The sequence below is a fragment of the Octopus bimaculoides genome, chromosome 12, assembly GCF_046866305.1.
Source record: "Octopus bimaculoides isolate indiv1 chromosome 12, ASM4686630v1, whole genome shotgun sequence".
In the NCBI taxonomy this organism is placed as follows: Eukaryota; Metazoa; Mollusca; class Cephalopoda; order Octopoda; family Octopodidae; genus Octopus; species Octopus bimaculoides.
The window spans coordinates 27,835,256-27,863,151 of record NC_142939.1 but is presented as its reverse complement, the minus strand read 5'-3'; the positions used below and the strand labels follow the sequence as shown (position 1 = coordinate 27,863,151).

The 27,896-nt window shown below is 37.1% G+C and overlaps 1 protein-coding gene across 2 annotated transcripts in view; it reads left to right on the top strand.

The window, feature by feature from the left end:
• The first annotated feature begins 822 nt into the window (after window positions 1-822).
• Window positions 823-27,896, top strand: part of LOC106871911 (tumor protein p63-regulated gene 1-like protein) — an 82,928-nt gene continuing 55,854 nt past the window's right edge. The window contains exons 1-2 of one of the 2 annotated variants that reach the window (XM_014918668.3): window positions 823-1,108; window positions 1,860-2,353. In XM_014918668.3, coding sequence (XP_014774154.1) covers window positions 1,985-2,353 — 369 coding nt within the window. In that variant the 5' untranslated portion in view covers window positions 823-1,108; window positions 1,860-1,984. Of the gene's footprint in view, window positions 1,384-1,859; window positions 2,354-27,896 lie in introns of both variants that reach the window. The other variant, XM_014918669.3, reaches the window with a different exon arrangement.

The following is a 27,896-nucleotide window of genomic DNA, read 5'->3' as shown; positions in this document are numbered from 1 at the left end:
TTCGAAACAAATTGTTCAGAATAATAATGGTAGGAATAATAATAATAATAATAATAATAATAATAATAATAATAATAATAATAATAATTTCGTCTGAAGATGAAAACAATACCTATTGTCATAGGTGCCCTGGGAATGACAGCGAAACGGGCTGATTACTACCTAGCTCAGATACCAGGAAACCCCAAAATGGTTGAAGTTCAAAAGATAGTGCTCATGGGAACTGCCCATATCCTACGTAAAATACTGCCTATGTGATCTCAAATTTTAAAACAAACACATAATTTTCTTATGGTTTCTTAAACATTCACTAGAACAAAACTGTACAAATCCAAATATATGGTACCCTAGGCATAACACCTACATGAACTTCTAACTTGTTGTCTCTTGAGGTCTCTGGGTGAGACTTGTACAAATGCAAAACAAAAGTCAAACATAAAATAATAATAATAATAATAATTCGATGCCCTAGTATGGCAATAGTTCAATCACTGAAATGAGTAAAAAAAAAAAATAGTTATGCGAATTTTTTTTAATTCAAAGAAACAAATGTTCAGAAAAAATTCCTTGTCAATGTCCAATTATTTAGTTGAGTTTATTTTGGGAGGAAATAAAGGAAGACTTTGTGAAAAAAAAAGTGGGGAAACAAAAGAAAAGAAAACAAAGAGAAAATGAAAATAAAACAAGGAGAAATTGAAAATAAAACAAAGAGAATACTGTAAAACAATAAAACAAAAGGCGTTGTCAAGTTTATGTAATTAACAGAACAACGGAATTATAGAATTATAGAATGATAGTTCGGTGAAACCACATGGGAATAAAGAACGATTAGTGAGAGATATTCCAGAATGTGACATCACCTGTCATCAGCAGCAGCAGCACTAGCAGGAGAGGGCAGAGGAATTTGTATTTATTTCTTGTATTTTCTGCCTCACCGCCACCCACAGTAGACAAGTTATTTTCACTTTACTTAGATACTAGGTTGTCGTTTCATTATATCTCATTTATTGAACACCCAACTCTATTTTACTACTATGTGAGGACAAGAAGGAACTACTAGTAGTTAAAATAATATTATTAACTAGTAACTATCAATAAAGACGACGAGGTAAGAAGTCTGCTTTGTTGATTTACGCATGTTTGTTTGTACATGGCGAGAACTCTCTCTCTCTCTCTCTCGCTAACTTAGGTGCACCTACAACTTAGCAAGCAGTGGCAACTAAACTAAGTTTTATCTAGAAACGAAAGCTAAGTAAATTATTATTCGTCGTGATGAGGCACACATTATTTCTCTCTTCTTATCACACATAAACTGAAACAATAGAATTAACATTTTGACAAACATTACATTATATAGGCCTATAGAAAATAGAGTTTCTTTTGGTAAGATTATTTAATTTATTTAAATAAACTTCATGTTTACTAGATCTTTCTCTCTCCGTATATGTGTGTGTGTATATACATATATATGTGGGGAGTGTTATTGGCATAGAAAATGTTACCATCCTTCGGACACTTAAGACTCAAGCCATTTTACCAATTCCAAACGCAATTCGCTACGTCTGTATACTAGTGTACATTCATCTCTCTCTCTCTCTCTCACTCTCTCTGTATATAAATTTCAACCATATATATATATATATTTATATATATATATATATATATATATATATATATACACATGTATTTCTTCGTAATTCGTATCGATCAGTTGAACACGTGATCGAACCAATATAGTAAACAATATGTTGACTTTTTCTTTCAGAAATGTGAATGTATATAATAATGTATATTAATTCCGTAATGTCAATTTAGTTGTCATTTCCCAATTAATACTTTCTTCTTTGTTATCTCTACAGCTCTACTTATATATATATATATATATACACACGCGACACTATACACACCCTCGAACAACAGTGTAGTGATCGTTGGTAGGTGACATTATAAAAAGAAGTCAGTGCACAACAGAATCGTGTTCAAAATGATGACCGATGATAAATTCGTATCTGAATACCTAAGTGACGAACATCTGTCATCGGCAGATGAAAAGGAAGGTGAGTTTGTCGGTGCCACCCTAAGTTTGAAACCAACAAGTTCTGGTTATATCGGAGTACACACCTACCATGGCAGCAGCAATGATATTACAGATGGTCATCCGTTTATTAGAAATGAACAACATGCATCGACCCCCATCGACAATCAAGCTATGGCCACGGATCCCAACCTCAACAGAAGTCGACCAGGAAGTACATACAGTCGAAGGAGTACTTTGAGTACAAGTAGTAGAACATCCAAGAAACAGAACATTGTCCGGACGGATGAAGCATGCGATTTATTTTTTAGTTACAAGGTAAGAGGATTTACCATACTTGTCCACTACTCTTATGTTGTATTTCACATTGATCTTATCTCTATGCCGCTCACATTCACTCACCTTATTTATCACAGCATAATTATCCCACTTTTAAACGATTCATATAACAATACATTTACCCTTGTTTCCTTTCTATCTCATTTTTTTTCTTCTCTCATCTCTCCACCAATAGTTATTTTTGCACACCTACACATCTGCTTTTTTTTTCCAGTTACCTTTTCGTTATATTATAGAAGTGGTTACGTATTTATCAATATATCGATCCGTTCAAAAGGGGGTCATCTGTTCGATAATAGGCATGAAACCAAATATCTTAAGGATAGGGTAGCTGAAATGAGATGTGGCATTAATGGTTTCCCTCAAGTGTATAAACGATGTAAATACTATGAAAAGTCATAACCAGAAAAATACATATTTAAAAAAAAGCTGGTGCGGGTCCCTCGATCCGTCCTAAGTTTATTTTTACTGAACATTACTGTTAATATATTATGATATAATGGTCTGAAATATTGCCATTGTAGCGAAAGGTAAACAGAGATGCTGAGGTATGCACTATATCAGTCTTAGAACTTAGTTCCATTGATTGTATAACGAACAACCAGGAAGTAAAACATAAAGGGGGAAATACTTTCCTTTTTTACACAGCAAACTGAGTACTGAAGTTTCTAGTTGCACTTAGCTAGGTCTGCATTTATTTACATAGAAGAAGTTGTTCGCATGTGTTTTTGTAGTTAGTTTACTTCATAGAATTTTCGAACGAGGATAACTTGTTCTCTGTGACTCATCTATGACCACTACTACAACTGCCTTTGCTCATCTCAACTTGCCAGTCATAACATCACTTCCACCCAAGCATCTCGTTGCATTCGCATTCCACATTACTTTTTACGTCACTTCAGTCGTGACTCACCTGCCAGACCCGATGTCAAACATTGCTCGTTTGGCCAATCTTCTGTTACTGGGGCCACCAGCTGAACGAGCATACCAGACCACCATGTGTTACATCAGTGTCATAGGTAATTGGTTTCTACAATAAATCAATACTGGAACTTCAGAAAGTAAAACGCAAAAACCCAAATCCTACGTTGAAATTATTTCTAATCAAATGTTTCGTAAATGAATGAAATAAGGTGAAGGCGAGCCAATGAAGGATCATCTTAGTGGTCGTTCTATATGCTAGAAATCGCAGCCAAATTGCCTACAAACCACACCCTGCTATCTTAAATAATGTAGTCTTAAATAAGACTACGTTAGGTAATGTAGTCTTACAATACTACTAAAACTACAGGTTGTCATGGTTAGTATGATTTCGATTATAGATCTGTTCAATCAGGCTGACCTGATTAATCAACTACAACAAGCAGAATGCCAGATACTGTCATGTGAACATTATTACTTAGTAATATTGACGCATGGATTGACAAAATCGTTTGAACATTTGACTTTAGTGTTGTGGTCTTTAGTTTATAGACCATTACATTCTTATTTCAAATCCTGCCAAAATTAATTTTACTTTTCATCCCTCTGAGTTTCCATTTTATTAACTCAGTACCAGTTAAATACTGAGGGTTTGTATAATATTTCTATAAAGCATCCTAGATGTGAATGGAATTATAATGAGCAGACATTGTATATAGGGCCATACAGTATTTAATTATGGTCTGGGTACAAATTCCATTAGGGTGAATTTTTACCTTTCGTTCGTTTGAGATCATAAAGTATCATTCATATTTTAGATGATTCAAAGGACTATCTGTCTTCTAGAAGTTTGACCTTGTACACCAAGGTGTGTGAAATCATTTATTTTATCTGTATTTAGTTTCACTGTATAAAACCTGACTACGACTAACATAAGTCCACACTATAATATGGTTGGTGACAGGAAGGGCAACCAGCCGTTAAAACCATAGGAAAAAAAAGGACAAACATGTATGCACACTCTGTCACTATATAAAGAAATACAGGCCTAGGTGAAGGTAGATACTTTGCTACACAATTAACTGTGTGAAAAGAATTGCTGAACAAGATTTATTGATCATTTGTATGCAATGTACCTGAACATTGCATACAATAGACTCATTATTATTATTATGTTTTTGCTTCCGGTTGTTAATGATAAAGATAATGATAATACCATTATACATAATAGAAGCAGTATTAAATTAAAATAGCCATCTATGCATCATACTTAATGTATATGCATTGTTAACAGCAGGGCTGATGCTAGGAATTGCAGGGCCCATTAGAGAATTGTCAGTGGGGCCCTCCTCTCTACAAAAGCTGAAGATTGATGTTCATGCTTCATGTAATACGCCAGTCCCAACCAAAAGACATTGAGGGCTTGAGGTTTCAACATCTTAGCCACAATGATATACCAAAAAGTCATCATAGCATCATCTGCTTGAGCATGAGCATGGAGCCCTCTCTTGGCATGGGACTCAATTTGAATATATCTAGGTTAAAACTGGCCCTTGGTTAACAGGCAAGTTACAGTGGTATTTGTTTGAGGTAACATCTCCTCTTATGGATGTACTGTGTTTTAAAATATTACATATATTGGAAGATGATGATAAATCATCCCTGCATCAGCTAGGAAGGACATCAGATGCAGGTAGATGTGGGATGAAGTGAATGTTGAACCCCCTAGAGGAAATGGCAAAGAACCAAGATGAATGGCAATAAGCTGTGCTTGAGAAGACTTGTTCATCTCAGCAAAATTGAGGTCCTGTCAAACACTCTCCCACAACTCCCCATCTAACATCCATCCCTCCATCAATCTCCTAACTGTGGTACTATGCACTCAGGTTCTGTAATTTATCCTCTTCATATTGTATCCCTATTACTGTCCCTTATTACATCCTTTTCCTCTCTGACCCACTCCTAATTCTTTCCCCCTTCCCTCAAACTAATATTCATTGCATTGGCATCAATCTCCCCTCCAATCAGCTGTCACACTCTTTTCCCACTCTAGTGTACTTACCTACCCATGCAGCCTTTCTGTTCTTCTATTTTTATTCTCTCATTCATATTCACCCTGCACCTTCAGGGTATACCTTCACCATCTCTTTCTTTCTGGCTGGAGTAGCCATAAATTCTTCTCTTCAGCAAGACACCTATTTTTACTCCTCTACCATACTTTCGCTTCCTTCAATGTGAAACCCCTCTTGGTTGAGGGGTTTGTCTTATGAATATTTGATGACCTCATTAACGCTGGTGCCATGAAAAAAAGCTTGACATTAGGAAGGGCATCCAGCTTGGTGAAGGGGGCATTAAATGATGTTGATGGCATACATCATCATCATCATTATTTAATGCCCGCCTCCCATGCTGGCATGGCTTGAACGGATCGATAGAAGGCAAGCCAGAGGACTGCACCTAGCCCTACTGCTTGTTGTCCGGTGTGTTTTTTATAGTTGGCTGCCCTCCCTAATGACAGAGAGAGAGTGGAACCAGATGTGAAACTGCACTGGTTTGGGAATGTGAAGTGTATAGATGAAGGCCGCTGTATATAGGATTCCTGATCACTCACAGTAGATAGGACCTGAGGAAGAAGGAGACTCAAGAAAATGTGAAATGAGGTGGGGAAAGCTGATTGAGACTTGTGGAAGAGATGAAAAAGACTGTGATGATTGGTGATATGCAGTACTTGAGAAGAATCACCAAGTCAAGCTAGCACACCATGACTAACGCTCTCAAAGCATAATGTATCTGTGTATCTGTACTCTAGGAACAAAACAATTCCCTTCTTCCACCTACACAACTGATTCTCCTTGCACCCACCCACACAACTGAGCCCCTCTCCCCCAACTGTTTCCCATTGACATCCATTCCTCATTCATAGCATCAGCGACCCCAACCCCATACTTGTTGGTATCTATTTCGCCACTCTTTCTCCAGTTGCAGCCTCTAACATGCATTCCTATATCACTTTCCTGTCTACTGTATTATTCTGCTGCTGCATAAAATGAAAACCGGGCCTGTTACTATATACCATATCATATCTCCATCTCTGTGTTGCTAGCCACCACTTACTATCCTTTGTACTACTACTCCCAGTCATCGTTCTTATTGTACCCAATCATAGAGACCATTTCACCTCTGTTCATCTCTTTTATATATCTGACTTTTTTCATCCCATTTTCATATTCACTCCCTCTTCTTTCATACAACTTTGCCCACCACTCTCTCTGATATTTTTGTGTCTACATTCTCTTCTACACCTATCTTGGACATGTTACCATGAGGGTGCATTCTAATACTTCGTTATTACTGTATTTACCTTTGTTTGTGCCCCACTCCAGCTCCTCCTGTCCACCCAACTAAAATATGAAGTAGTCATGAATCTACTCGACAAATAGTAAACCTGTTCCTCCCATCATTCTTTAACCTTTTAACACTTTAAAAATTCTAACCTATATCTTAACCTTCTTCTCATTTGAGGGGCTCTTTGGTCTTGCAAGTTACAAGGCATCCTTATTAGTGCTGGTGTTATGAAAAAAGTACCCAGTACACTTTATAAAGTAGCTGGCATTAGGGAGGGCATCTAACTATAGAAATCATGTCAAAAGTATAACACTGGGGCCATATGCTGGCTTCTGTCAAACCACCAGGAAAGTGGACATAAAAATCATGATGATAATGTGTGTGTGTTTGTGTGCTTATGTATCTTTGTTTTCATATCACATACTGGTTGTGAAGAATGTCACTGTCATACAAATGATGTCATTTGTCTGCCATCTTCCAGCCCTTGTGCCTCTAGTGTTTGAAGGACGAGAGGAGATATTACCTTGCTTGGGAACTGGTGAGAGTTGGTGACAGGAAGAGCATCCAGCTGTTGAAAACCTGCCTCAGCAAATTCCATCTGATACATGCAACCATGAAAAAGTCAGTCTTAAATGATGATGATGTGTGTGTGTGTGTGTGTGTGTGTGTGCATGTTTGTATGTGTGCATGTGTAAAATTTTTTTTATATTTTGGCTTCAAATATTCCTTAGTGTTAAACAAGCTAAAAAAAGATCAATAGATTATTTTTTTCTTTAGAGTGATAATTTAGGTGCTAATGGGTTAATGAAAGCATAATGTGTATTATAAATCATTTAATACTTGGTGAACAGCAAGAATCAAAACGATGATTTGTATGTTTATTCTTAATACATTCTGGCAGATTCAAGCCTAAATATGCTAATCACTATTTTGTTTCATCAAAGAACAACTCCTCTCAACAAAGGTGTGCTCATAACACAATTGATTCATTATCACAAGGGGACTCTGGGACACTTGGTGTTTTAATTTTGTTGTACCTCATCAGCCAAAGGCACCCTGGACTGATGATTCTAACAAGAGTTTGTGGCTGTGTGTTCAGGACTTATTCAAAAGATATTAGCAGTGTAACTGAGTGAGAGAGTTTTAACTAGGAGTTGAAACCACGTTGTACTTTTTATCTTATCTGTTACTCTACAAGACTTGGGGATTAAATTTTTGCTTTTAGATGCCCTTTGAAACTGTAGCTGCATTGGAGAAAGATATCTTCATTGTAGTAAGTTCAATCTCTATCTCTGTGAACCATTGAAATGACATTCAGTAATCAATAAGTAAATATTGAATGTCATCCATTTAAGTTGTACAATAACATTGATGTAAAATATCCTAAAACTTTTCAGAAATTCAATTTAACCAGATCTCAGTGACATTTAGTATTTAAGAGTTGATGTTAGAACCATCTAGAATATAAATCATAATGATTGGCCGACTTAATTTTTTAACATACAAATGTCAGTAAAAGGGAATATCTAGGTGTACATATTAACCCATTAGCATTTAAAGTGACCATATCTGGCCAAAATATTCCAGGTGTTTTATGTTCAAATTGGCCAGATCTGACCTCACACACCAACCCTACAATATAATTCTAAAAATTAACAGTTACTTCATCAAAATTTCAAAGCTACAAGATAATGCATAATTAATTCAAAACAATGTGAATAGCCAGTACCGCCTGACTGGCCTTCGTGCCGGTGGCACGTAAAAGCACCCACTACACTCTCTGAGTGGTTAGCGTTAGGAAGGGCATCCAGCTGTACAAACTCTGCCAAATCAGATTGGAGCCTGGTGTAGCCATCTGGTTTGACCAGTCCTCAGTCAAATTGTCTAACCCATGCTAGCATGGAAAGCGGACGTTAAACGATGATGATGATGATGAACATTTGACAGAGTAACCTGAATGCTGAAGGGTTAAAGGTGACATTTGTGAAAAAGTACCTTTACACAAAGTTGAAGGAATTTCTTTAGCACGTCTTCAAACTCTGACTCACAAATGCATGGGTTTTTCTCTCTGTCCATCCATTCATCCATCTATCCACCTGTCGGTCTGTCTGCCTGTAAACCTGTCTGTCTGTCTGTCTGTCTGTCTGTCTGTCTGTCTGTCTGTCTGTCTGTCTGTCTGTCTGTCTGTTTTCATGTCTGTCTGTCTTATCTAATGCTACTACAATGGTCTTTGATCTTTTTGTACTAATTTACTGCTGCATACCCTCTCCATATCCCTTCCCACCCCTTATTCTCTCTGACCCCCCTCCCCCACCATTAACCCCCACATAAAATATTTTAGCAGTCATTCCTTCCCTGGCCTGCAGCCCTCAAACCCTGTAGAGTTCTAACCCTGACAAGTATTTTCCTGCTGACATTGACCTTCAGTTCTCTAAGCTGTCCATCAAAATCATCAAACCAACCAATTAGAGACGAGAGTCTTCAAAGTTCAAGGTCATGAGCATCACCCCCCCCCCTTCTCCTCCCACCCACCTTTTACTGTCTTCAACCCATTTCTTACCATATTTCTGTTGAAATACATTACCTTTATCTTAATTTTAAATGATTTTGAAAATAATGAAAAATTTTTAAAACTAACTTTGTCATTACTCAGGTGGTGTTTGGTACATTCTTTATCCCTTTAGCATTTAAATCAGCTATATTCAGCCAAATTATTCTGCCTGTTTTATGTTCAAACTGGCCAGATTTGGCCTCTCATACCTACTCTGCAATGTTATTCTAAAAATATACAGTCACGTCGTCAGAATCTTGAAGCTGCAAGATAATGCATGATTCATTGAAAACAATGTGAATAAGTAAGGATTACATTTGACAGAGTTATCTGAATGCTAAAGGGTTAACATGAGATTTTGAAGGATGGTTACCATTTAGATTACTTTAAAAGAAGTTTGTATCATAGAATTGGAGGCAGTTTTGAGTGGGTTAGTATCAAAAGGGTTTAAAAGCAACGAAAAGACAAAAAGCAGATGGATATCTAATGACTATGTTATCGTTTGTCCTTGGTTAGCCCTGACTGATGTGGAGGCGCAATGGCCCAGTGGTTAGGGCAGCGGACTCGCAGTCATAGAATCGCGGTTTTGATTCCCAGACCGGGCGTTGTGAGTGTTTATTGAGTGAAAACACCTAAAGCTCCACGAGGCTCCGGCAGCGGATGGTGGCGAACTCTGCTGTACTCTTCCACCACAACTTTCTCTCACTCTTACTTCCTGTTTCTGTTGTGCCTGTAATTCAAAGGGTCAGCCTTGTCACACTGTGTCATGCTGAATATCCCTGAGAACTACGTTAAGGGTACACGTGTCTGTGGAATGCTCAGCCACTTGCACGTTAATTTCACGAGCAGGCTGTTCCGTTGTTCGGATCAACTGGAACCCTCGATGTCGTAAGCAACAGAGTGCCAACAGCCCTGACTGAAGTGAACCAATCTTTCATGCTTTTAGTGAAGACTCTAGTTCTAGGAATTAGGCCAAGTCTTGGTTCAAGGATACATTCCTCCCTCCCCCCACCAGTCTTATAGGACTCTATAAAGAGTCATGGAAACTGACCTCCCCTCAAGATTAAGTAACTTAAAAAAACATTAATTTAAAATTTAATACATTATTAAGTTTTCTTAGATCACAGTAACTCAACCTGTTGTTATATGTTTGTATGTGTATTTTTTATCTTGTTTCAGTTATTTGAGTGTGGCCATGCTAGGGCACTACTTTGAGGAATTTTAGTTGAACAAATTGACCCCAGGACTTATTACATATTTTTTTATTTGTAAAGCCTGGTACTTATTCTATTGGACTCTTTTGCCAAACAGCTAAGTTATGGGGACATAAACATACTAATAACTGTTGTCAAGCAGTAGTGGGGGACAAACACAGACACAAAGATGCACGCACTCATAGATATATATAAATGTATATAGGACAGGCTTTTTTTTAGTTTCCATCTACCAAATCCACTCACAAGGCTTTGGTCAGCTTGAAGGTGCTGTGTAGTGGGACCGAAGCCAGAATCATGTGGTTGGGAAGCAAACTTCTTACCACACAGCCACACACACACATGCACATACACGTACACACACACACACACACACACACACACACACACTGTATGTAGAAGATTTTGATTCTTGAAGCTATTCCTTACTGCTCAAAAATCTTGAGAGTTACTTGGTGATCACTCTGGTGCCTGTGCCATGCAAAGCAATCCAGTATACTCTGCAAAGTGGTTGGTGTTTGGAAAGGTATCCAGCCATAGAAACTTTGTCAGAGCAGGTATTGCAGCTTGGAACAGTCCTCTGGCTTGCCAACTATTTTTGAATCATCCAACCCATACCAGCATGGAAAAGGAACGTTAAATGGTGATGATATATATATATATATATATATATATATATATATAAATATATAAATTCAAAAAAGGATCAAAATCTTTTACAAGAATTTTATCAGGAAGCCAGTGTGTAAAAAAATTCATAGGGGAAATTTCTATTCCCAAGAATATAATTATTTGTTTATATTTATATAAGGGCATTGTGGCATTATTCTGTAGTAATGCCCTTATATATATATATATATATATATATATATATATTCATCTTAAATAAACATATTGATACGACCAAGTTGATTTTGACTCAATAGCTTCCAAAATCAAACCTATTCCAACCATGACCATCCCAACTTTGTTTTCAGCCATACTATATTCAGGACAACATTGTTCAATGTGTTCTTTCTTTTTTTTAAAGTGATAGGATATGATGTTAGGAGATTTGGTTGCTATTTCTAACAAGTTGACCAAATATGTAGAGGTTTCCTATTGTCCTGCTGCATTCTTGATCATAGAAAACATTTAGATTATTGCAGGAGGAATTTGACTTCCGGTTAAATCATTCATTTATCATATGCAGTATTTAGGTTTATCCCATAGGTTATCTAACATGTTTTATGGCTTTAAACCATTAATAACTTTTAAGTTGAGTAGCAATTCAAAGATTTATGATCTAAATCTAGTAAATCAATTAGTTTTGGCTTGTTTAAGTTGTCTAAAATCCATGGTCACCATTTAAGGTTATCAGACATAGGTCCTGTTTTTTATATGGAGTGTAATGAATTTAGTTGTGTATTGTTCATGAATAGTGAAGATAGTATTGTGTGTGTTTGTCTGCTCAAAGTATACTATGTAGTATTTAGTTTGGTGCTGAAGGGATAAATGAGTTGTTGAGTACACTTTATAGACAAACAGTAAGGATGTATGACAGATGTGCTGCTAATATAGTGTGGTAAGTAGCTTGCTTACCAACCACATGGTTCCGGGTTCAGTCCCACTGCATGGCATCTTGGGCAAGTATCTTCTACTGTAGCCTCGGGCCAACCAAAGCCTTGTGAGTGGATTTGGTAGACGGAAACTGAAAGAAGCGTCGTATATATGTATATATATATATATATATATGTGTGTGTTTGTGTGTGTGTGTGTGTTTGTCCTCCTTGCATTGCTTGACAACCAATGCTGGTGTGTTTACGTCCCAGCCACTTAGCGGTTCGGCAAAAGAGACTGATAGAATAAGTACTAGGCTTACAAAGAATAATTCCCAAGGTTGATTTGCTCAACTAAAGGTGGTGCTCCAGTATGGCTGCAGTCAAATGACTGAAACAAGTAAAAGAAAAAAAAAAAGAGAGCAAAATGGTTAGCTGTATTTTGTCTGTCTTTACATTCTGAGTTCAAATTCCGCTGGGGTCGACTTTGCCTTTTATCCCTTCGGGGTCGATAAGTTAACTACCAGTTGCATACTGTAGTCAATCTAATCAATTGGTCACCTTCCCCAAAATTTCAGGCCTTGTGCCTAGAGTAGAAAAGATTAAAGGCAGCGAGCTGGCAGAAATGTTAGTATGCTGGGTGAAACGTTTAGCGATATTTCGTCTGTCTTTACGTTCTGAGTTCAAATTCCACCAAGGTCAACTTTGCCTTTCATCCTTTCAGGGTCGATAAATTAAGTACCAGTTGCATACTAGGGTTGATCTAATTGACTGGTCCCCTCCCCCAAAATTTCGGGCCTTGTACCTAGAGTAGAGAAGAATATGTTTCTACTCTATTAAGGCAGTGGGCTGGCAGAATTGTAAGCACACTGGGAAAAATGCTTAGTAGCTTTTCATTCATCTTTACATTCTGAGTTCAAATTCTGCTGAGGTCGACTTCACCTTTCATCTTTTCAGGGTCGATAAAATAAATACCTGTTGTGCACTGGGATTAATGCAATTAGCTTACTCACTCCTCAGAAATTGCTGGCCTGGTGTCAAAATTTGGAACCAGTATATTTCTATATTATTTATATTTATTTGCAATGGGAGCTCCTCTATGCTGATGACCTTGCTCTAATTGCTGAGTCACTATCAGAACCAGATGAAAAGTTTCAGGTGTGGAAGCAAGGATTAGAATCGAAGAGCCTTAGAGTCAACTTAGCTAAAACCAAAGTCCTAATAAGTAGAAAGGCAAACAAACCACAAACCCCTTCATGTAGATGGCCCTGCTCGATCTGTAGAAAAGGCGTAGGTAGAAACTCTATAAGATGTACCCAGTGTAAGCTATGGACACATAAGAGGTGCAGCAATATCAAAGGAAGGCTAAATAGGAAGATAGTTTTTGTATGTGCCAGATGCTCAGGAGCAATAAACACTGAAAATGTGTAGAGAACAACTTCTACCACATTCCAGGGAGAAAAAACTACAAGTAGTTGATAGCTTCCATTACCTAGGTGACCAAGTTAGTAGTGGGGGTGGGTGCTCTGAAAGTGTAGCTGCTAGAATAAGAATACTCTGGGCAAAGTTCAGAGAGCTCCTACCTCTACTGGTGACAAAAGGCCTCTTGCTCAGAGTAAAAGGCAGACTGTATGATGCATGTGTACAAACAGCCGTGCTACATGGCAGTGAAACATGGGCCGTGACCACTGAAGACATGCGTAAGCTTGCAAGGAACAAAGCCAGTATGCTCTGCTGGATGTGTAATGTTAGTGTGCATACTAGACAGAGTATAAGTACCTTGAGAGAAAAGTTGGACCTAAGAAGCATCAGTTGTGGTGTGTAAGATAGACGACTGCGCTGGTATGGTCATGTGGTACGAATGGATAAGGATAGCTGTGAAAAAGTGTCACACCTTAGCGGTTGAGGGAAACTGTGAAAGAGGTAGACCTAGGAAGACCTGGGATGAGGTGGTGAAGCATGACCTTCGAACATTAGGCCTCACCAAGGCAATGACTAGTGACCGAGACCTTTGGAAATATGCTGTGCTTGAGAAGACCCGGCAAGCTAAGTGTGACCATAACCTGTGGCCTATGCCAGTGGTGTAACCAGCCCACTTAGGCATACCTTTCTTTCATTGGACACTAAACTCTGCTTGTGAAGACCTGTTGAGGCAAGTGAAATCGAAATCAAAATCAAATTCGATGACAGCACTGCATGACAGGCATCTGTGCTAGTGGAGTGCTAAGAGCACCATCTGAGCGTGATTGTCGCCAGCGCCGCTGACTGGCCCCCGTGCTGGTGGCACGTAAAAAGCACCGCTTTATTGGCACTTGTGTTGGTGGTACATGGAAAACAACATTTGAGCGAGGGCGTTGCCGGTGCCACTGGACTGGCTCTTGTGCAGGTGACACGTAAAAACACCATTTGAGCATGGCCATTGCCAATACCACCTGACTGGCCCTCGTGCTGGTGGCATGTAAAAGCACCCACTACACTCTCGGAGTGGTTGGCGTTGGGAAGGGCATCTAGCTGTAGAAACTCTGCCAGATCAGATTGGAGCCTGGTGCAGCCATCTGGCTCACCAGTCCTCAGTCAAACCGTCCAACCCATGCCAGCATGGAAAGCGGACGTTAAACGATGGTGATGATGATGATGGCTAGAGTGCTACACTACATCCTTTATGATAAACTTACTGCATATCACAATGTGTTGTGTTGTCCTCAATTATAGACACAATAGTTCAGGAGTTTAGAATCTGTTGATTGAAATTAGTTGTTCGACCAACTGCCACAGGACTCTTTAATTGAGGTCTGATCAGGACTACATAACTGCAACAACAAACACAACTACCTATTTTCTACACTTGCTTATCCATAGTGTGCATAATTGTCTGGAGCATGACATTAATGTGATAAAAATATGTGACCACGTTTAAACTTTTATTACATTTTTTAAGCAACTTCTGTCTTTGTAGCTACACTGCACTGTAGAACAGAGACAGGGTTGTCAGTTGAGGGTGGGGGGGGGGGGAGATATCTCGATGATTACATGTTGTTATTATTATTTAGCCCATGGTCATCTCTGACCAAATAAAATCTATTTTTAAGCATCTTTCTCACCACAGTATATCCCAGATCAAATCACCCATTGTGTCCTTTCCTGCTTTAACCTTTTCGTTACCAACCTGGCTGGAACTGGCTCTGGCTCTGGTTACAAATGTCTTGTTTCCATAAGTTTTGAATTAAAATCTTCCACCAAACCTTAGTCACAATTTATATTCCTAACACTTGCTGAATGATAACTAAGTTATTTTACTAAATTCTTTGTTATATTTAAAGTAACTGAAAGAAACACAGAGCATCTCAAAATAAATACAGTAACGAAAGGGTTAAGACTGTAGGGCAATGGTTCTCAACCATTTTTCACATGTGGACCCCTTTTGATACCTATTTTGCTCTACTGGATTCCCATGTTAAAAAAAAAAATCTTGTTCTATTTTTGTAATTAAATAATTATTAGGAATTGTATAAAGAAATTAAGCTATTTTGCGTATTGTAGAAATATAAGTGATTTATTGCACATAAACTTTAACAACAAAATCTTATATGGACCCTAGTTATATGGACCCAGGGTTATATAGACCCTAGTTGAGAAGTACTGCTGTTGGGTGCAATCAGAGGGAGATTTGGATGCTATATCATGCTTCTCTAATGACTACTTAAAGGCTTCTTTGTTGGTTTGGTTTGGTGATGTTTCATGAAGAATGGTGTGAATATGAGTAAAGGTGAAGGAAGTAGAAAGGAGATCACTGAGCTAAGAAAGGCAGAAAGTAAGAGAAATGCTCCATTATGAGTGCTTTCATAGGAAATACTTTAGCTTACCAGTTTACTAGAAGATAGAACAGAAGCTAAACCAGTGAGAGGGGAACCTGGCTAAGTTTTTGTTAGGGGTTAAGGTTAGTTTCAATCTTTATCTTTCGAAACCATAGTGATTGGTGCTACTCAGAGGGATCACTAGACTCAAGTGCAACAATAGATATTTTATTTGGATATCGTGTATATTCGAAATCGTACTAAATTCGATGACTGGCACCCATGCCAATGTCGTCTCCTTCATTGGACACGAAACTCAGCTTGCGAAGACCTGTTGGGGCAAGCGCAAGCGAAATTGTGATGGCACCTGTGCCCAGTGTCGCCTTTCTGGCACTTGTGCCCGCGGCATGTGTAAGGACTTTCGAGCAAGATCATTGCCAGTGCCCCTGGACTGGCTCTTGTGTGGGTGGCACGTAAAATACACCATTTTGAGCATGGCCGTTGCCAGTACCGCCTGACTGGCCTTCGTGCAGGTGACACGTAAAAGCACCCACTACACTCTCTGAGTGGTTGGCGTTAGGAAGGGCATCCAGCTGTAGAAACTCTGCCAATTCAGATTGGAGCCTGGTGTAGCCATCTGGTTTCACCAGTCCTCAGTCAAGTCGTCCAATCCATGCTAGCATGGAAAGCGGACATTAAACGATGATGATGATGTGTATTAATGTATATCATCATTGTCATCGTCTTTGTCATTGCTGCTATCATCATCATCATGTCTGATTTCCCATGATTGGGTTGGCTAGATCTGCAACAGCATATGGCTAAACCTCACACTCAAGACTTTTGGTAATATTCTGTGATGGGTGTTCTTGTCAGTAAGATCAGGAATTATCATGGAAAATGTCAGCTTAGTTTGCTCATATCTGATCTCGCTTTCCCAATTCATTATAGGTCTCTTTGAGCTGCTTCTACTACAAATATATCAACAGATGCTATTGCAATATTTGTTTAGCTGTAAACCTTTTGTTAACTATAAGTTTATTCAACGAGAGCAGATAAAAGTAGTGTTTACTGTCGGATGTATTATCAGATTGTATTAGTTACTCTGAAGCTGAGAGAGCTAATACTAACTATAGTATAAATATTGGAACTCTGCCTAATGCTAATGCCTAATGCTAATGTAATTTTGTAGTTGTTAATGCAACTAATATCACCAATGAAATATTTCATGGATAGTGGTAATTGTAACAGCTAATATTTTCTTTTAATTTATACAGGTGCAATGTAGTAAGTAGGAAGGGAAGGAGCAAGAAAGCAAAGGGAGCTGATGTGGTTAGCTGGGAAGGAGAGAGGTGACTCAGTTGAAGGATGTTTAGTCAAGTAACATGTCAATCAAAATGGCAGTGAGGAATTCTGAAGAACAATAAACAAAGGTGATAAAAATAGATGATGTAAAGGAAGATACAGATTGATAATTGTCATAAATCTCAAGACTCTTAGATTTATAATATGAAATAAACTAGATTTATTATTTGGCTGAAATCAAAGAATTTATTCAGCAACAGTGATGACATCATCATAGACAGAAGTAAAATTCTACATGTGAATATTTTCTTTAAAGTGTTAAAAATTACTCACTGCTCAATGTTTATTAATTATATTTTCAAGCAGATATGATGGAAGAATAATTAAACTACTGGATTGTTTATCCGAATCCATGACAACATAATCCAAACAATACCACTGTGTTAATTCTCAAAGCAAGTTCAACGACTTCAGTCAGTTTCTGTGATTAATGACTAAAGGTATTAATGTGTAGCCTGTTGTCACATCACCATCTGGGTTTTGAGTGTCTTTAGTGGAGTCTTGTCTGTTGGAATCATTCAGACATGGTTTCCAACCTCAGTATAAACCCATGAATCATGTGGTTTCTTGCTTCCTTTCCTCTGCCAAACCCAGAAGCCATTCTTTAGTTGAGACTAAATCATTCCACTGAGTTGGTGTTCATCTCCAGTTTCTATAATATGAATCGATTGAGAGGTAACTTCTGCTGCTGGATAGAATATGAGTCTGTTGCAAGTGAATTTTCCTGCAAGCAGAATAGCATACTGCATTGCAATATTAAGGCAAGACACAGGAGATTTTACAGAGCTGCTGCTGCTGTTAATGGTTATGAGTTGTTGCTACCTACTTACAGCTCAGTAGACTGGGGCATTTGGATGTTAAATGTTTTGGACATGAACACAGTTCAGTGTCAGTGACAAGAGATAAATTAGCAACCACTTTGTTGATTGTTTGGTACTTTTTTAACTTAATTTTTTTTGTTTCATTTATGAGGTAAGAATTTAACACTAGGATGGAAATCTAGCTATTAAAAACTTACTCTGAATTAAAATACTTAACCAAAGCTGATACTTCGCAAAAAGGAAAAAAAGAAGTTTTAAGTTTGGACTTCTTGTTAGCAATGGGAAAATATTCTGTGATGTGTTTCAAATTTACTTCTGGTGTATGGGTTGTGCTTAAGGCAATATTGTAAATTAAGCAAACTTTTGATCAATTTAACCCTTTTGTCACTATATTTATTTTGAGATATTCTGTATTTCTTTCAATTAATTGTAAATATAACAAAGAATTTAGTAAAATAACTTAGTTATCATTAAGCTAGGTGTTAGGAAAATAAATTGTGATTAAGGTTTGGTGGAAAATTTTAATTTAAAACTTATGTAAACAAGACATTTGTACTACAGAGCCAGAGCTGGTTTCAGAGGGTTAAAGCAGTTTGCTATGGAGAAAAATTCTTGATTTTGGCAAAAGGTGTTAAAAACACCAAATTCACTTCAGAACATCCCTTTATGGACTTAACATCTTTGACCTAAAGCAAACATTTTTTTTTCCCATGGCAACCACAGTGAAAATGCTTCTTTACCGATCAAATATATCCCAAGCATATTTGAACTGAGAAAAGTTTGCTTACTTCAGGTATTTTGATGTGTTTCTGGTACCTTTTATTACTTCAGCCCTTTTCATCATCATCATCATCATCATCATCATCAACATCATCATCGTTTAACGTCCGCTTTCCATGCTGGCATGGGTTCGACGATTTAACTGAGGACTGGTGAACCAGATGGTTATACCAGGCTCCAATCTGATTTGGCAGAGTTTCTACAGCTGGATGCCCTTCCTAACATCAACCACTCCGAGAGTGTAGTGGGTGCTTTTACGTGAACTCTTGAAAATAGTGTACCCCATTATCATCATCATTTTCTGCACTAATCTTACAATAGACTCTGAGAGGTGATTATTTTCTCTTGTTTGCTCAGTGCTTTGAAGTCAGAGCTAAGTCCTTCTCCTTAAAATGCACAGGGGGTTAAAGTATCCGTTTTGGTAGACCAGTTCTATAAATTGGTCACCATTATCAGGTATATCTGTAAGAATGAGATCATTCTTTTGTTCATCATGTGTTCTTCCATGTTAGCATGGGTTGGACACAGAATCATTTGAGGCAGTATTTGATAGCCAGGTGCTCTTCCTGTAGCCAACCCTTACCTGGCTTTTTAAGTAAGGAATTTCTTTTTCATATTCCACTGGTTTCTGAAAGTGCAGAATCACCAGTTGTGATGGCAACAAGCAGCGTAACCATCTTATCAGTGTTTTACTTAGATAACAAGGACATGGAATGTTAACACGCACGCACACACACACACATACACACAAGGTGCTTCCATACACTTTTCATCTACCAATAACGTTTTGTCCATTCTACACACGCACACAGGCGGACACACATATCTTGTATCCCTTACTTTGTGTCAGTCATTGGACTGTGACCATGCTGGAGCACTGCCTTGAAGGGTTTAGTTGGACAAATTGGCCCTAGTACTTATTTATTCTTTTAAGTCTTTCTTTTCTTTTACTTTTTTACTAGTTTCAGCTCAAGAGCTGGGGTACTGCCAATTCTATTGATCTCTTTTGCTGAAGCACTGAGTCACAGAGATATAAACAAACCAACACCAGTTGTCAAATAGCAGGCAGAAGTGACATACACAGACACAAAAACACACACACATACACACATGCACATAGACATGCACATGATAAGTTTCTACACAATTTCCATTTACCAATTTCACTGATGAAGCATTGGTTGGTCTGAAGCTACTGTAGAAGACACTTGTTCAAGATACTGTACAGTGGTACTGAACCTGAAACCACATGCTTGCAAAACTAGCTTCTTAACCACACATCCATGAGTGGATATTTATGTCAAACAATTATGATAGCAGTGAAAACAATTTCAATGAAGGAGCTCTACTTGGTTGCTTGATGTGTTTGAAACAGCTGTCAAGTCTCCCTCAAAGCATACCCTATGATTTGCAATAATTTGTTAACATTTACATTTGCACTTTTACATATATACAGGGTGTGGTGAATAAACTGTTGTCTAAATTACGTAAAAATGAAAATAACACTGACATCTCATTTTAACAGTTATATTTACCTACATAAAAATATCTTGAAATACTAAAGAGTAAATTTATTGAACAAAATTGCCATTGGCTTCAACCATGACCTCTAGACAACTTTGAAATCTCCTGTAACTCTTCTGAACGATCTCCTTATTTAAGTTGGTGAATGCTGCCATAATCCTTGAAGTTCATCTTTGGTGTTACAAGGCACATTGTGCTCAGAGTGGGAATTTATCATCTTTAGAAGTTTCCCTCCAGATGTTTAAAATACATATTTTCTAGTTCTCTAAACTTAAGAGATTACAAAGCAAAAAAACCTGAGTTTAAAATAATGTATGGTTCAATTTTTATAGCTCTTTAAAGTCGGCCATTTTAACGAAATTTACATTTTTTTTAGTATTATATGATTGAACATATTTTCTTTCACAGAAAAGATTTTTAACCTGTTTGAACTTATTTAGAAGAATTTTTATTGTCTTTCAGTCAAGCAACAGCTTTGAGTACATAGGCCAACATAAATTTGAGAAAATAGGGGATGCATGAAAAATATCCAAATTTTTTGTAAAACCCCCTCAAACTTGATAATTTACAAAAAAAATGACAAATTTTGACATATTAAGGGCTAACATATTTGACATCCTCGTAAACTGTGGAAAAAAAATCAGTTCAAAGGGGTTAAAAGGCCAAACAGAAAGTAAAATTCCAATTTGGGTATCAAACATCAAAACCAACCAAAATTGGGTAAAATCGGTAGTTATTGACCCCCAATGTGATTAAACAGGTATAAAAAGAGGAAACATAAAATAGACCTAAAACCTAATAAATTTCTTGAAATAATTGATCTTAAATACCCTTTTTTTGGTATTTAGCCTATTTTATGGGTAAAAATCTGATTAGGAAGATCAGATTCCGGTTTGGAGGATTTTGCCTTGCTAACGCTGAAATTGAAGAAGAGCCAAAACACGAGATAACAAAAAGAAAATATTCCCAACAAATCCCTGGATTGAAACATTACCATAGTCTCCCACCCCACAAGGAAAAATACAACGAACCACCCTCCCCCTTGATTCACAAAGAAAATCAGAATCATTTGCATTAAATTGTGAAAACTGGTCGCTTATTATTCACAACAAATATTGAAACAACAATGCCAAACAATAAATATGCGTAACATGGACCAGTCAGTAATATAGGGATTTGATTCTTGATTGTTCTGTCAAAGCAGACACCTTATGTTTTAAAGAACAAGCTGTGTGACCAACTTCACCACAAACAGGACAACGTGGGCTGGGATGTTTTGAAGCAATTGCTGGATGCGACATGATGAACATTCTTCTAAAAGTGTCATGGATGTTATCCTTGATTGAAAGCTGGTGAAATCTTGCAGATAATCATTGTTAACCACAATGCACCAAAAAGGCAATTTTGGTTGATATGCCCTGATTTGGTTATTTGGACCCAGACCCCCATAAACAAAGAAAAAAACAAATAATTTTGGTTCCAGCTGTTAGTCCTTAAAATTGTGGTTCAAACGAGCCCTCAACCATTATCAGGTGATTATTTTAACCCAAGATATGATTTTTTCCCTGAATTAGCTAGCCTGGGCACAATGTGCAAGGAGTTTTGTTGGTCTCTTGCTCCACTGCACTCCACACATAATAATCAAGAGGGTTGCAGTCTGGGGAATTAGGTGGCCAGATGTTAGGGGTGGTGTGGTCACAGAAATTGTCTGACAGCCATGACTGGGTTCTCCTGCTTGTGTGGCATGGTGCAGATCTCTGTTGCCAGATACGGGATCTTCCAGCAGCCACCCTCTTGACCCAGGGCAGAACTACCTCCTCCAGGTACTTCACTAGTGATCACTCCAAACACCATGATGTTGACTGGATGTTTGATTTTTATCATTCTCGGTACATGTCCTCAGGTTGCACTGTCCTTAGATCGACACCCAAACACTCTGAAATGTTCGTATTGGAGTTTCCGATGTGAATGCAGCATGTCGTTTCCAAATTTCTGGCAGAGTGAACTGCGTCATGGTACTGTTTTTCTCACAGACAGTGCCCAACTGACCCTACTGTATTGTGTAGTCAACAAAATCAAAAACAAACAATGTGCATGCGTAAAATTTAAAATATAAAATGGTGGCAATTTACCTATCGCACCCTGTATATATAGGGTAAAGGCTCCCTTTGGTCATGAATGACCATGGGATTGCACCTATAAAGTTACCCTCCTAGGCACAAGTCTGGGTAAGGTTGTTCATGGAAGACCAGCAGTTGCCCATCCATACCAGCTTCTCCTCTCCACACCACAAATGTTATCTAAGGGAAAGGGAAAGGCTGATACAGCTTGGCATCAATGACGTTGCAACTCATTTCTACAGCTGAGTGAACTGGAGTAACGTGAAATAAAGTGTCTTGCTCAAGAACACAACACAACCTGGTCCAGAAATCAAACTCACTACCTCATGATTGTGAGCCTGACGCTGTAACCACTGAGCCATGTGTGTGTGTGTGTGTGTGTGTGTGTGTGTGATATGTTGCACCTGTATTAGTGTGTGTGTCTTTGTTGACAAATATCTTCCTAGAATAAATATTGGTTTCAAATTTTGGCACAAAGCCAGTAATTTCAGGGGAGGTTTATATTGACTCTAGAGCTAAAGTGGTACTTATTTTATCGACCTCGAAAAGATAAAAAGCAAAGTCAACCTTAACAAGATTTGAACTCAGCATGAAATGACAGATGGAATGCCACTAACATTTTGCCTGGTGTGTTAACAATTCTGCAAGTTCACCATCTTCTTTCCAAACAAATACCAGGAAATCAAAAATTACTGCCATTTGTAGAGACAGGGTGAGGTAGGTGGAGAAAAAGAACAAAAAATGAAATTTCTCGTAATAATTTTCGTAATTCATAATCTCTGATGTTTTAAGCATATAAATCTTCATTTATATTCAATCAAAGCTCTCATTTCATTAATCTTTAGTCAAAGCCCTATATTATCTTTACTGTTTTTCTGACCCTTGCCAATTCTGTAAATTAAAAAAAATAATGAGTTGTTAATTTTTCAAGAATTAGTCAATTATGAAGGCTAGTGAAAAAAGAAATTCTGGTTTAGTAATATATGATATAATATGTTGAGTTTTAACTATAACTTCTATATTAACCAAATTCTAATTGATAACTGAAAATGTAATTAGGTGACTTAAATCTTTTCTGAGATTCATTATCACCTTGGCAACAGTTGTCCAGTGCATTCTGTTTACACACGTTGGTATTAACAGATAGCATTATGTAGAGCAAAGGCATGACAATGTAATCAATATTATCACACACAGTGTACACACGTACACACACACACACACACTCTATGTATGTATGCATGCACATAGTATGAAGAACACAAAATTACTTAACAGTCTTGTACAGTAGAAAATAGAAATGTGATTAAATATAAAAAGATTATGAAGCATTGTCATTTGTCACTCCCATATATTCATTAACAATAACCACCTACGTAGACAGACAGACACACACACGTGTGTGTGTCTGTATATACAAACACATGCAAGTGAGTATGTGTGTATTCATACACACACACACATACACACACACACAACAAAGGAAATCTATATATAAAGCAGATGTTTTAAAAGGCTGTGTTTAGAATATTTTATTTTTGAAATAAATATATTGCCTATACTTAAGGTTTAGTTTTAGGTATTTGTTTTGGAGTAATGTATATTGTTTCTGCAATATATATCGTCTTTTTTTTTTTCTAGTTAAGTGGAACTTTTGTAGAGTTTTTGGGATTGTAGATGCTCTTCATTTAACTTCATTTTTCCCTGCTGGCATAGTTTGGATAATTTGACAGGATTTGGCAAGCTGTAGGGCTGTGATGAGGTCCAATGTCAGTTTTGGTATGGTTTGTATGGCTGGATGCCCTTCTCAATGTCACTTGCTTCAAAGAGTGTAAATGGTCCTAGAAATCTTGTTCCAAGTGAGACTTTTGTATTTTCTAAGACAGTTAATCGTTAAGCTTATCTCTAAAAGTAATTTTCCCTAAAATTTTGGTTAATTTTAATGAATATATATAAAAGAATGTGTAAGGAGTTTGATAGTGCATAGTGCATGATCATGAAGCCTGGCTACTTATTGTGAAAGATATGAAATAGGCTGAAGAGAAATACATCAAGAAAGGCAGAAAACAAATAAACAGAGAGGTCTTCACTGGTGTATGGACATCATTTAATGCTGATTACACTGAGTATTAAATGAAAAAGTATATTGTAGTAGCAGTGAAGATTGCTATAAAGACCAGAGCTAAGCTTATCTTCTTAAAAATAAAGTCTCGTTGGAGATGGAGAAACTTCTAGATTTCTATTATAGAAAGTGAGCTAAGGGAAATAATTCAAATGAGCCAATGACATGATTTTAGATAATTGAGGTATGTGGTAATGTGCAGAACTTTGCCTCTTAGTCAAAGAAGGAAAATAAATGTGTTAGCAGCTCTTCAAAAGGAAGGGGAGATAATTTCAAGAAATTAAGGATCAATTTCACAAAAAATGTAATACTCGTGATGACTTGGAGACTTTATTTTTAATATATTCCAGCATATTTGAATAGAAATATGCTAAGCACTGTTGTGTTTCTTCACTGGAGAACAACTACTCCTTTAAGACAAATATGTGTCCATAACACACTTGATTCATTGGTGTTAGTGGACTCTGACACCCAGTGTTTCAGCATCATTGTATCTCATCAGGCAATGGCAACCCAAACTAATAAATTGAACAAGAGTTTGTGACTCTTGTTTATAAAATTCAGCAAAGAAATTATTTACTGATGTATGCTTACATAATGATTTAAAAATTCATGCTATGGAGACAAAAATCTAATATTTGTTAAAAAACCAGGTGACAACTAAGGATATGTTTATTAATTATAAATATTCAACACTCTTTAAATAGGTAACTAACCAGTATTTTCATTGGATCTTATTATCCTTTATTGAAGTTTGTAACCTTTATTTGAACTTATATATATATATATATATATATATATATATATATATATATAAAAGAATACCAAAAATTGGACAAGAATGCAAAACATCCAGACAGCTAGATGATACAAAAAAGGGACAAGAAAACATCCAGACAGACGTTACAAAAAAACACGGATGGGTCATTTGGAGTTTTCTTTTTTCAGTCGAGTTCCAGATTATTTTTGCAATTTCGGCTGGTTATACTTGAGATTGCTCCAATCTGCCAGCCCCAAGGAAAAACTAAGCTAAGAGCACGAGATTCCTTGGAAGAAAGCATGTCTGTGTTTGTTCCTCACTACTATTTGATAATTGGTGATGGGGTATTTAAGTCTCTGTAACTTGATGGTGGCCATGCTAGGGCACTATCTTCAAGAATTTTAGTGGAACAAATTGACACAAGTACTTTTTTTTAAAGCCTGGTATTTATTCCATCAGTCTCTTTTGCCAAACTGCTAAGTCATGGGGAGGCAAAACACCAGTTGTTAAGTGGTTGTGGGGGAACAAACACATACACAAAGACACACACATATATATGGGCCAACCAAAGCCTTGTGAGTGGATATAGTAGACGGAAACTGAAAGAAGCCCATCGTATATATATATATATATATATATATATATATATATATATATATATATATACATATATATATATATATATATATATATACGATGGGCTTTTTTCAGTTTCCATCTACCATATCCACTCACAAGGCTTTGGTTGGCCCAAGGCTATAGTAAAAGACACCTGCTCAAAGTGTCATGCAGTGGGACTGAACTGGGAACCATATGGTTGGAACGCAAGTTTTTTACCACACAGCCATGCCTATAAATATAATAAATTTTTGTTTGATTGACTTGTGTTTTACTTTTTTTGATGCAGGCCCCTAAAAAAAATCCAGGTTTTGGATCTAGTCCAGATATTAAAGGGGTTGAGAAACACTGCTCTGTGGAGTCACTCAGCCTGCTAGAAATAACTGTCAAACTTTTCTCAAATCATATTCCACTATCTTAGAAAAAAAAAAAAAATGTAAAATGAGAAGAATATTGACCATGTAGTCTCTGAAGTAAAAGGAAACAGATGGTTGAATAGTTGTAGCTGTCATCATAAGTTTATTCAGGTTGATCTGGGGGTTAAACAATAATACACACACACATGCATACACACAAGTTGTTTTAAGTGTAAACAACTGTTGTCTGCAGTCTGGTACACATCTGTTCTGGGTGATGACGTCATTACAGCTGTCACTCTCAAAGTGATCAATCATCCACAAACTCATTTCAACATTATTACTATTATTATTATTATTATTATTATCATTTTTATTCCCTGTACTCCCCGCCACTAGTACCTTAATATTTGGGTTTTTATTTTTTAGCCATTTGGTCAACTGTTCAACTACAGTCGGTATCCATTATATCTTTCTGTATGATTTTTGAAAGAAGTGTTTGTGGCACTCATATTTTATTTAAAGCAAACAAATGTTAATATGAAATAAATGAAATAAAAAAATTGGGAAATGAAATTTGTTCTTAAATAAACAGTAAGGTGCAAACTTTAGAGCTGAAATTACTAATTAGGGGCATTAGGGTAAAATTTGAAGATATAAGCACCAGTTTTGAAAGAAGAGAAACAGACCTATTTGCAAGACTCCAGTAGCATGCCGATCATTTGCCAGGGATGTTATGTTCAATAACAATTGTATTTAAATCTAAGGCAGTGAGCTTACAGAATCATTAGCAGACCAAGCAAAATGCTTAGTGGCATTTCATCAGTCTTTATGTTCTGAGTTCTGAGTTCTGGTCAACTGAGTTTGAAGGTTGACCTTGCTTTTCATCCTCTTGAGGTTGATAAAATAATTAACCTTTTCTACTTTAGGCACAAGGCTCGAAATTTTTCAGGAGAGGGCCAGTCAATTAGATCAACCCCAGTACACAACTGGTACTTAATTTATCGACCCCCGAAAGGATGAAAGGCAAAGTCGACCTCAGAGGAATTTGAACTCAGAATGTAAAGACAGACAAAATACCACTAACCATTTCACCCGGCATGCTAACGTTTCTACCTGCTTGCACTGGGGTTGATGTAATCAACTTACTCACATCCCAAAATTACTGGCCTTACTCCGAAATTTGGAACCAATTACATTAAGTCCAAATTAAGGACTGTCAGTGACTTTGTTTAGCAACTCTTTAAACCATCCCTAAACACATCATTAATTATATCCTGTCTGTCCTTCATAATAGATAATGTTAATACTATCACCATATCACAAAATATGATAAAGGTTCTCTAAAAAGGAACCTTTTGTCATTAATCATGTCAAGGTGTTTCAACATTGTCTGCTTGGGTGAGCTTGGATTTGCTCATCTCAATTTCGCCATCCATCATGTAAGAGCATTTGGGAGGTATTGTTATTAGTAGACTTGGTTGAAGAGAATCAAGTGCTTTTGGCCCTAAATTCAAAATCATGCTATCAGGTTAACTGGCATTCCTTCTTGCAATTTTGCAGAGGTAAGACGCAATCCTTATTCACTTAGTTTTTTTCCAACCATGCTGTAAAAATCTAGTGTTAATTCTTGTGGCTTTGGAGTATTTTTGACTCCTATTTTTAGCAAAGCTGGTGCTTCTTAGTGCCCTTG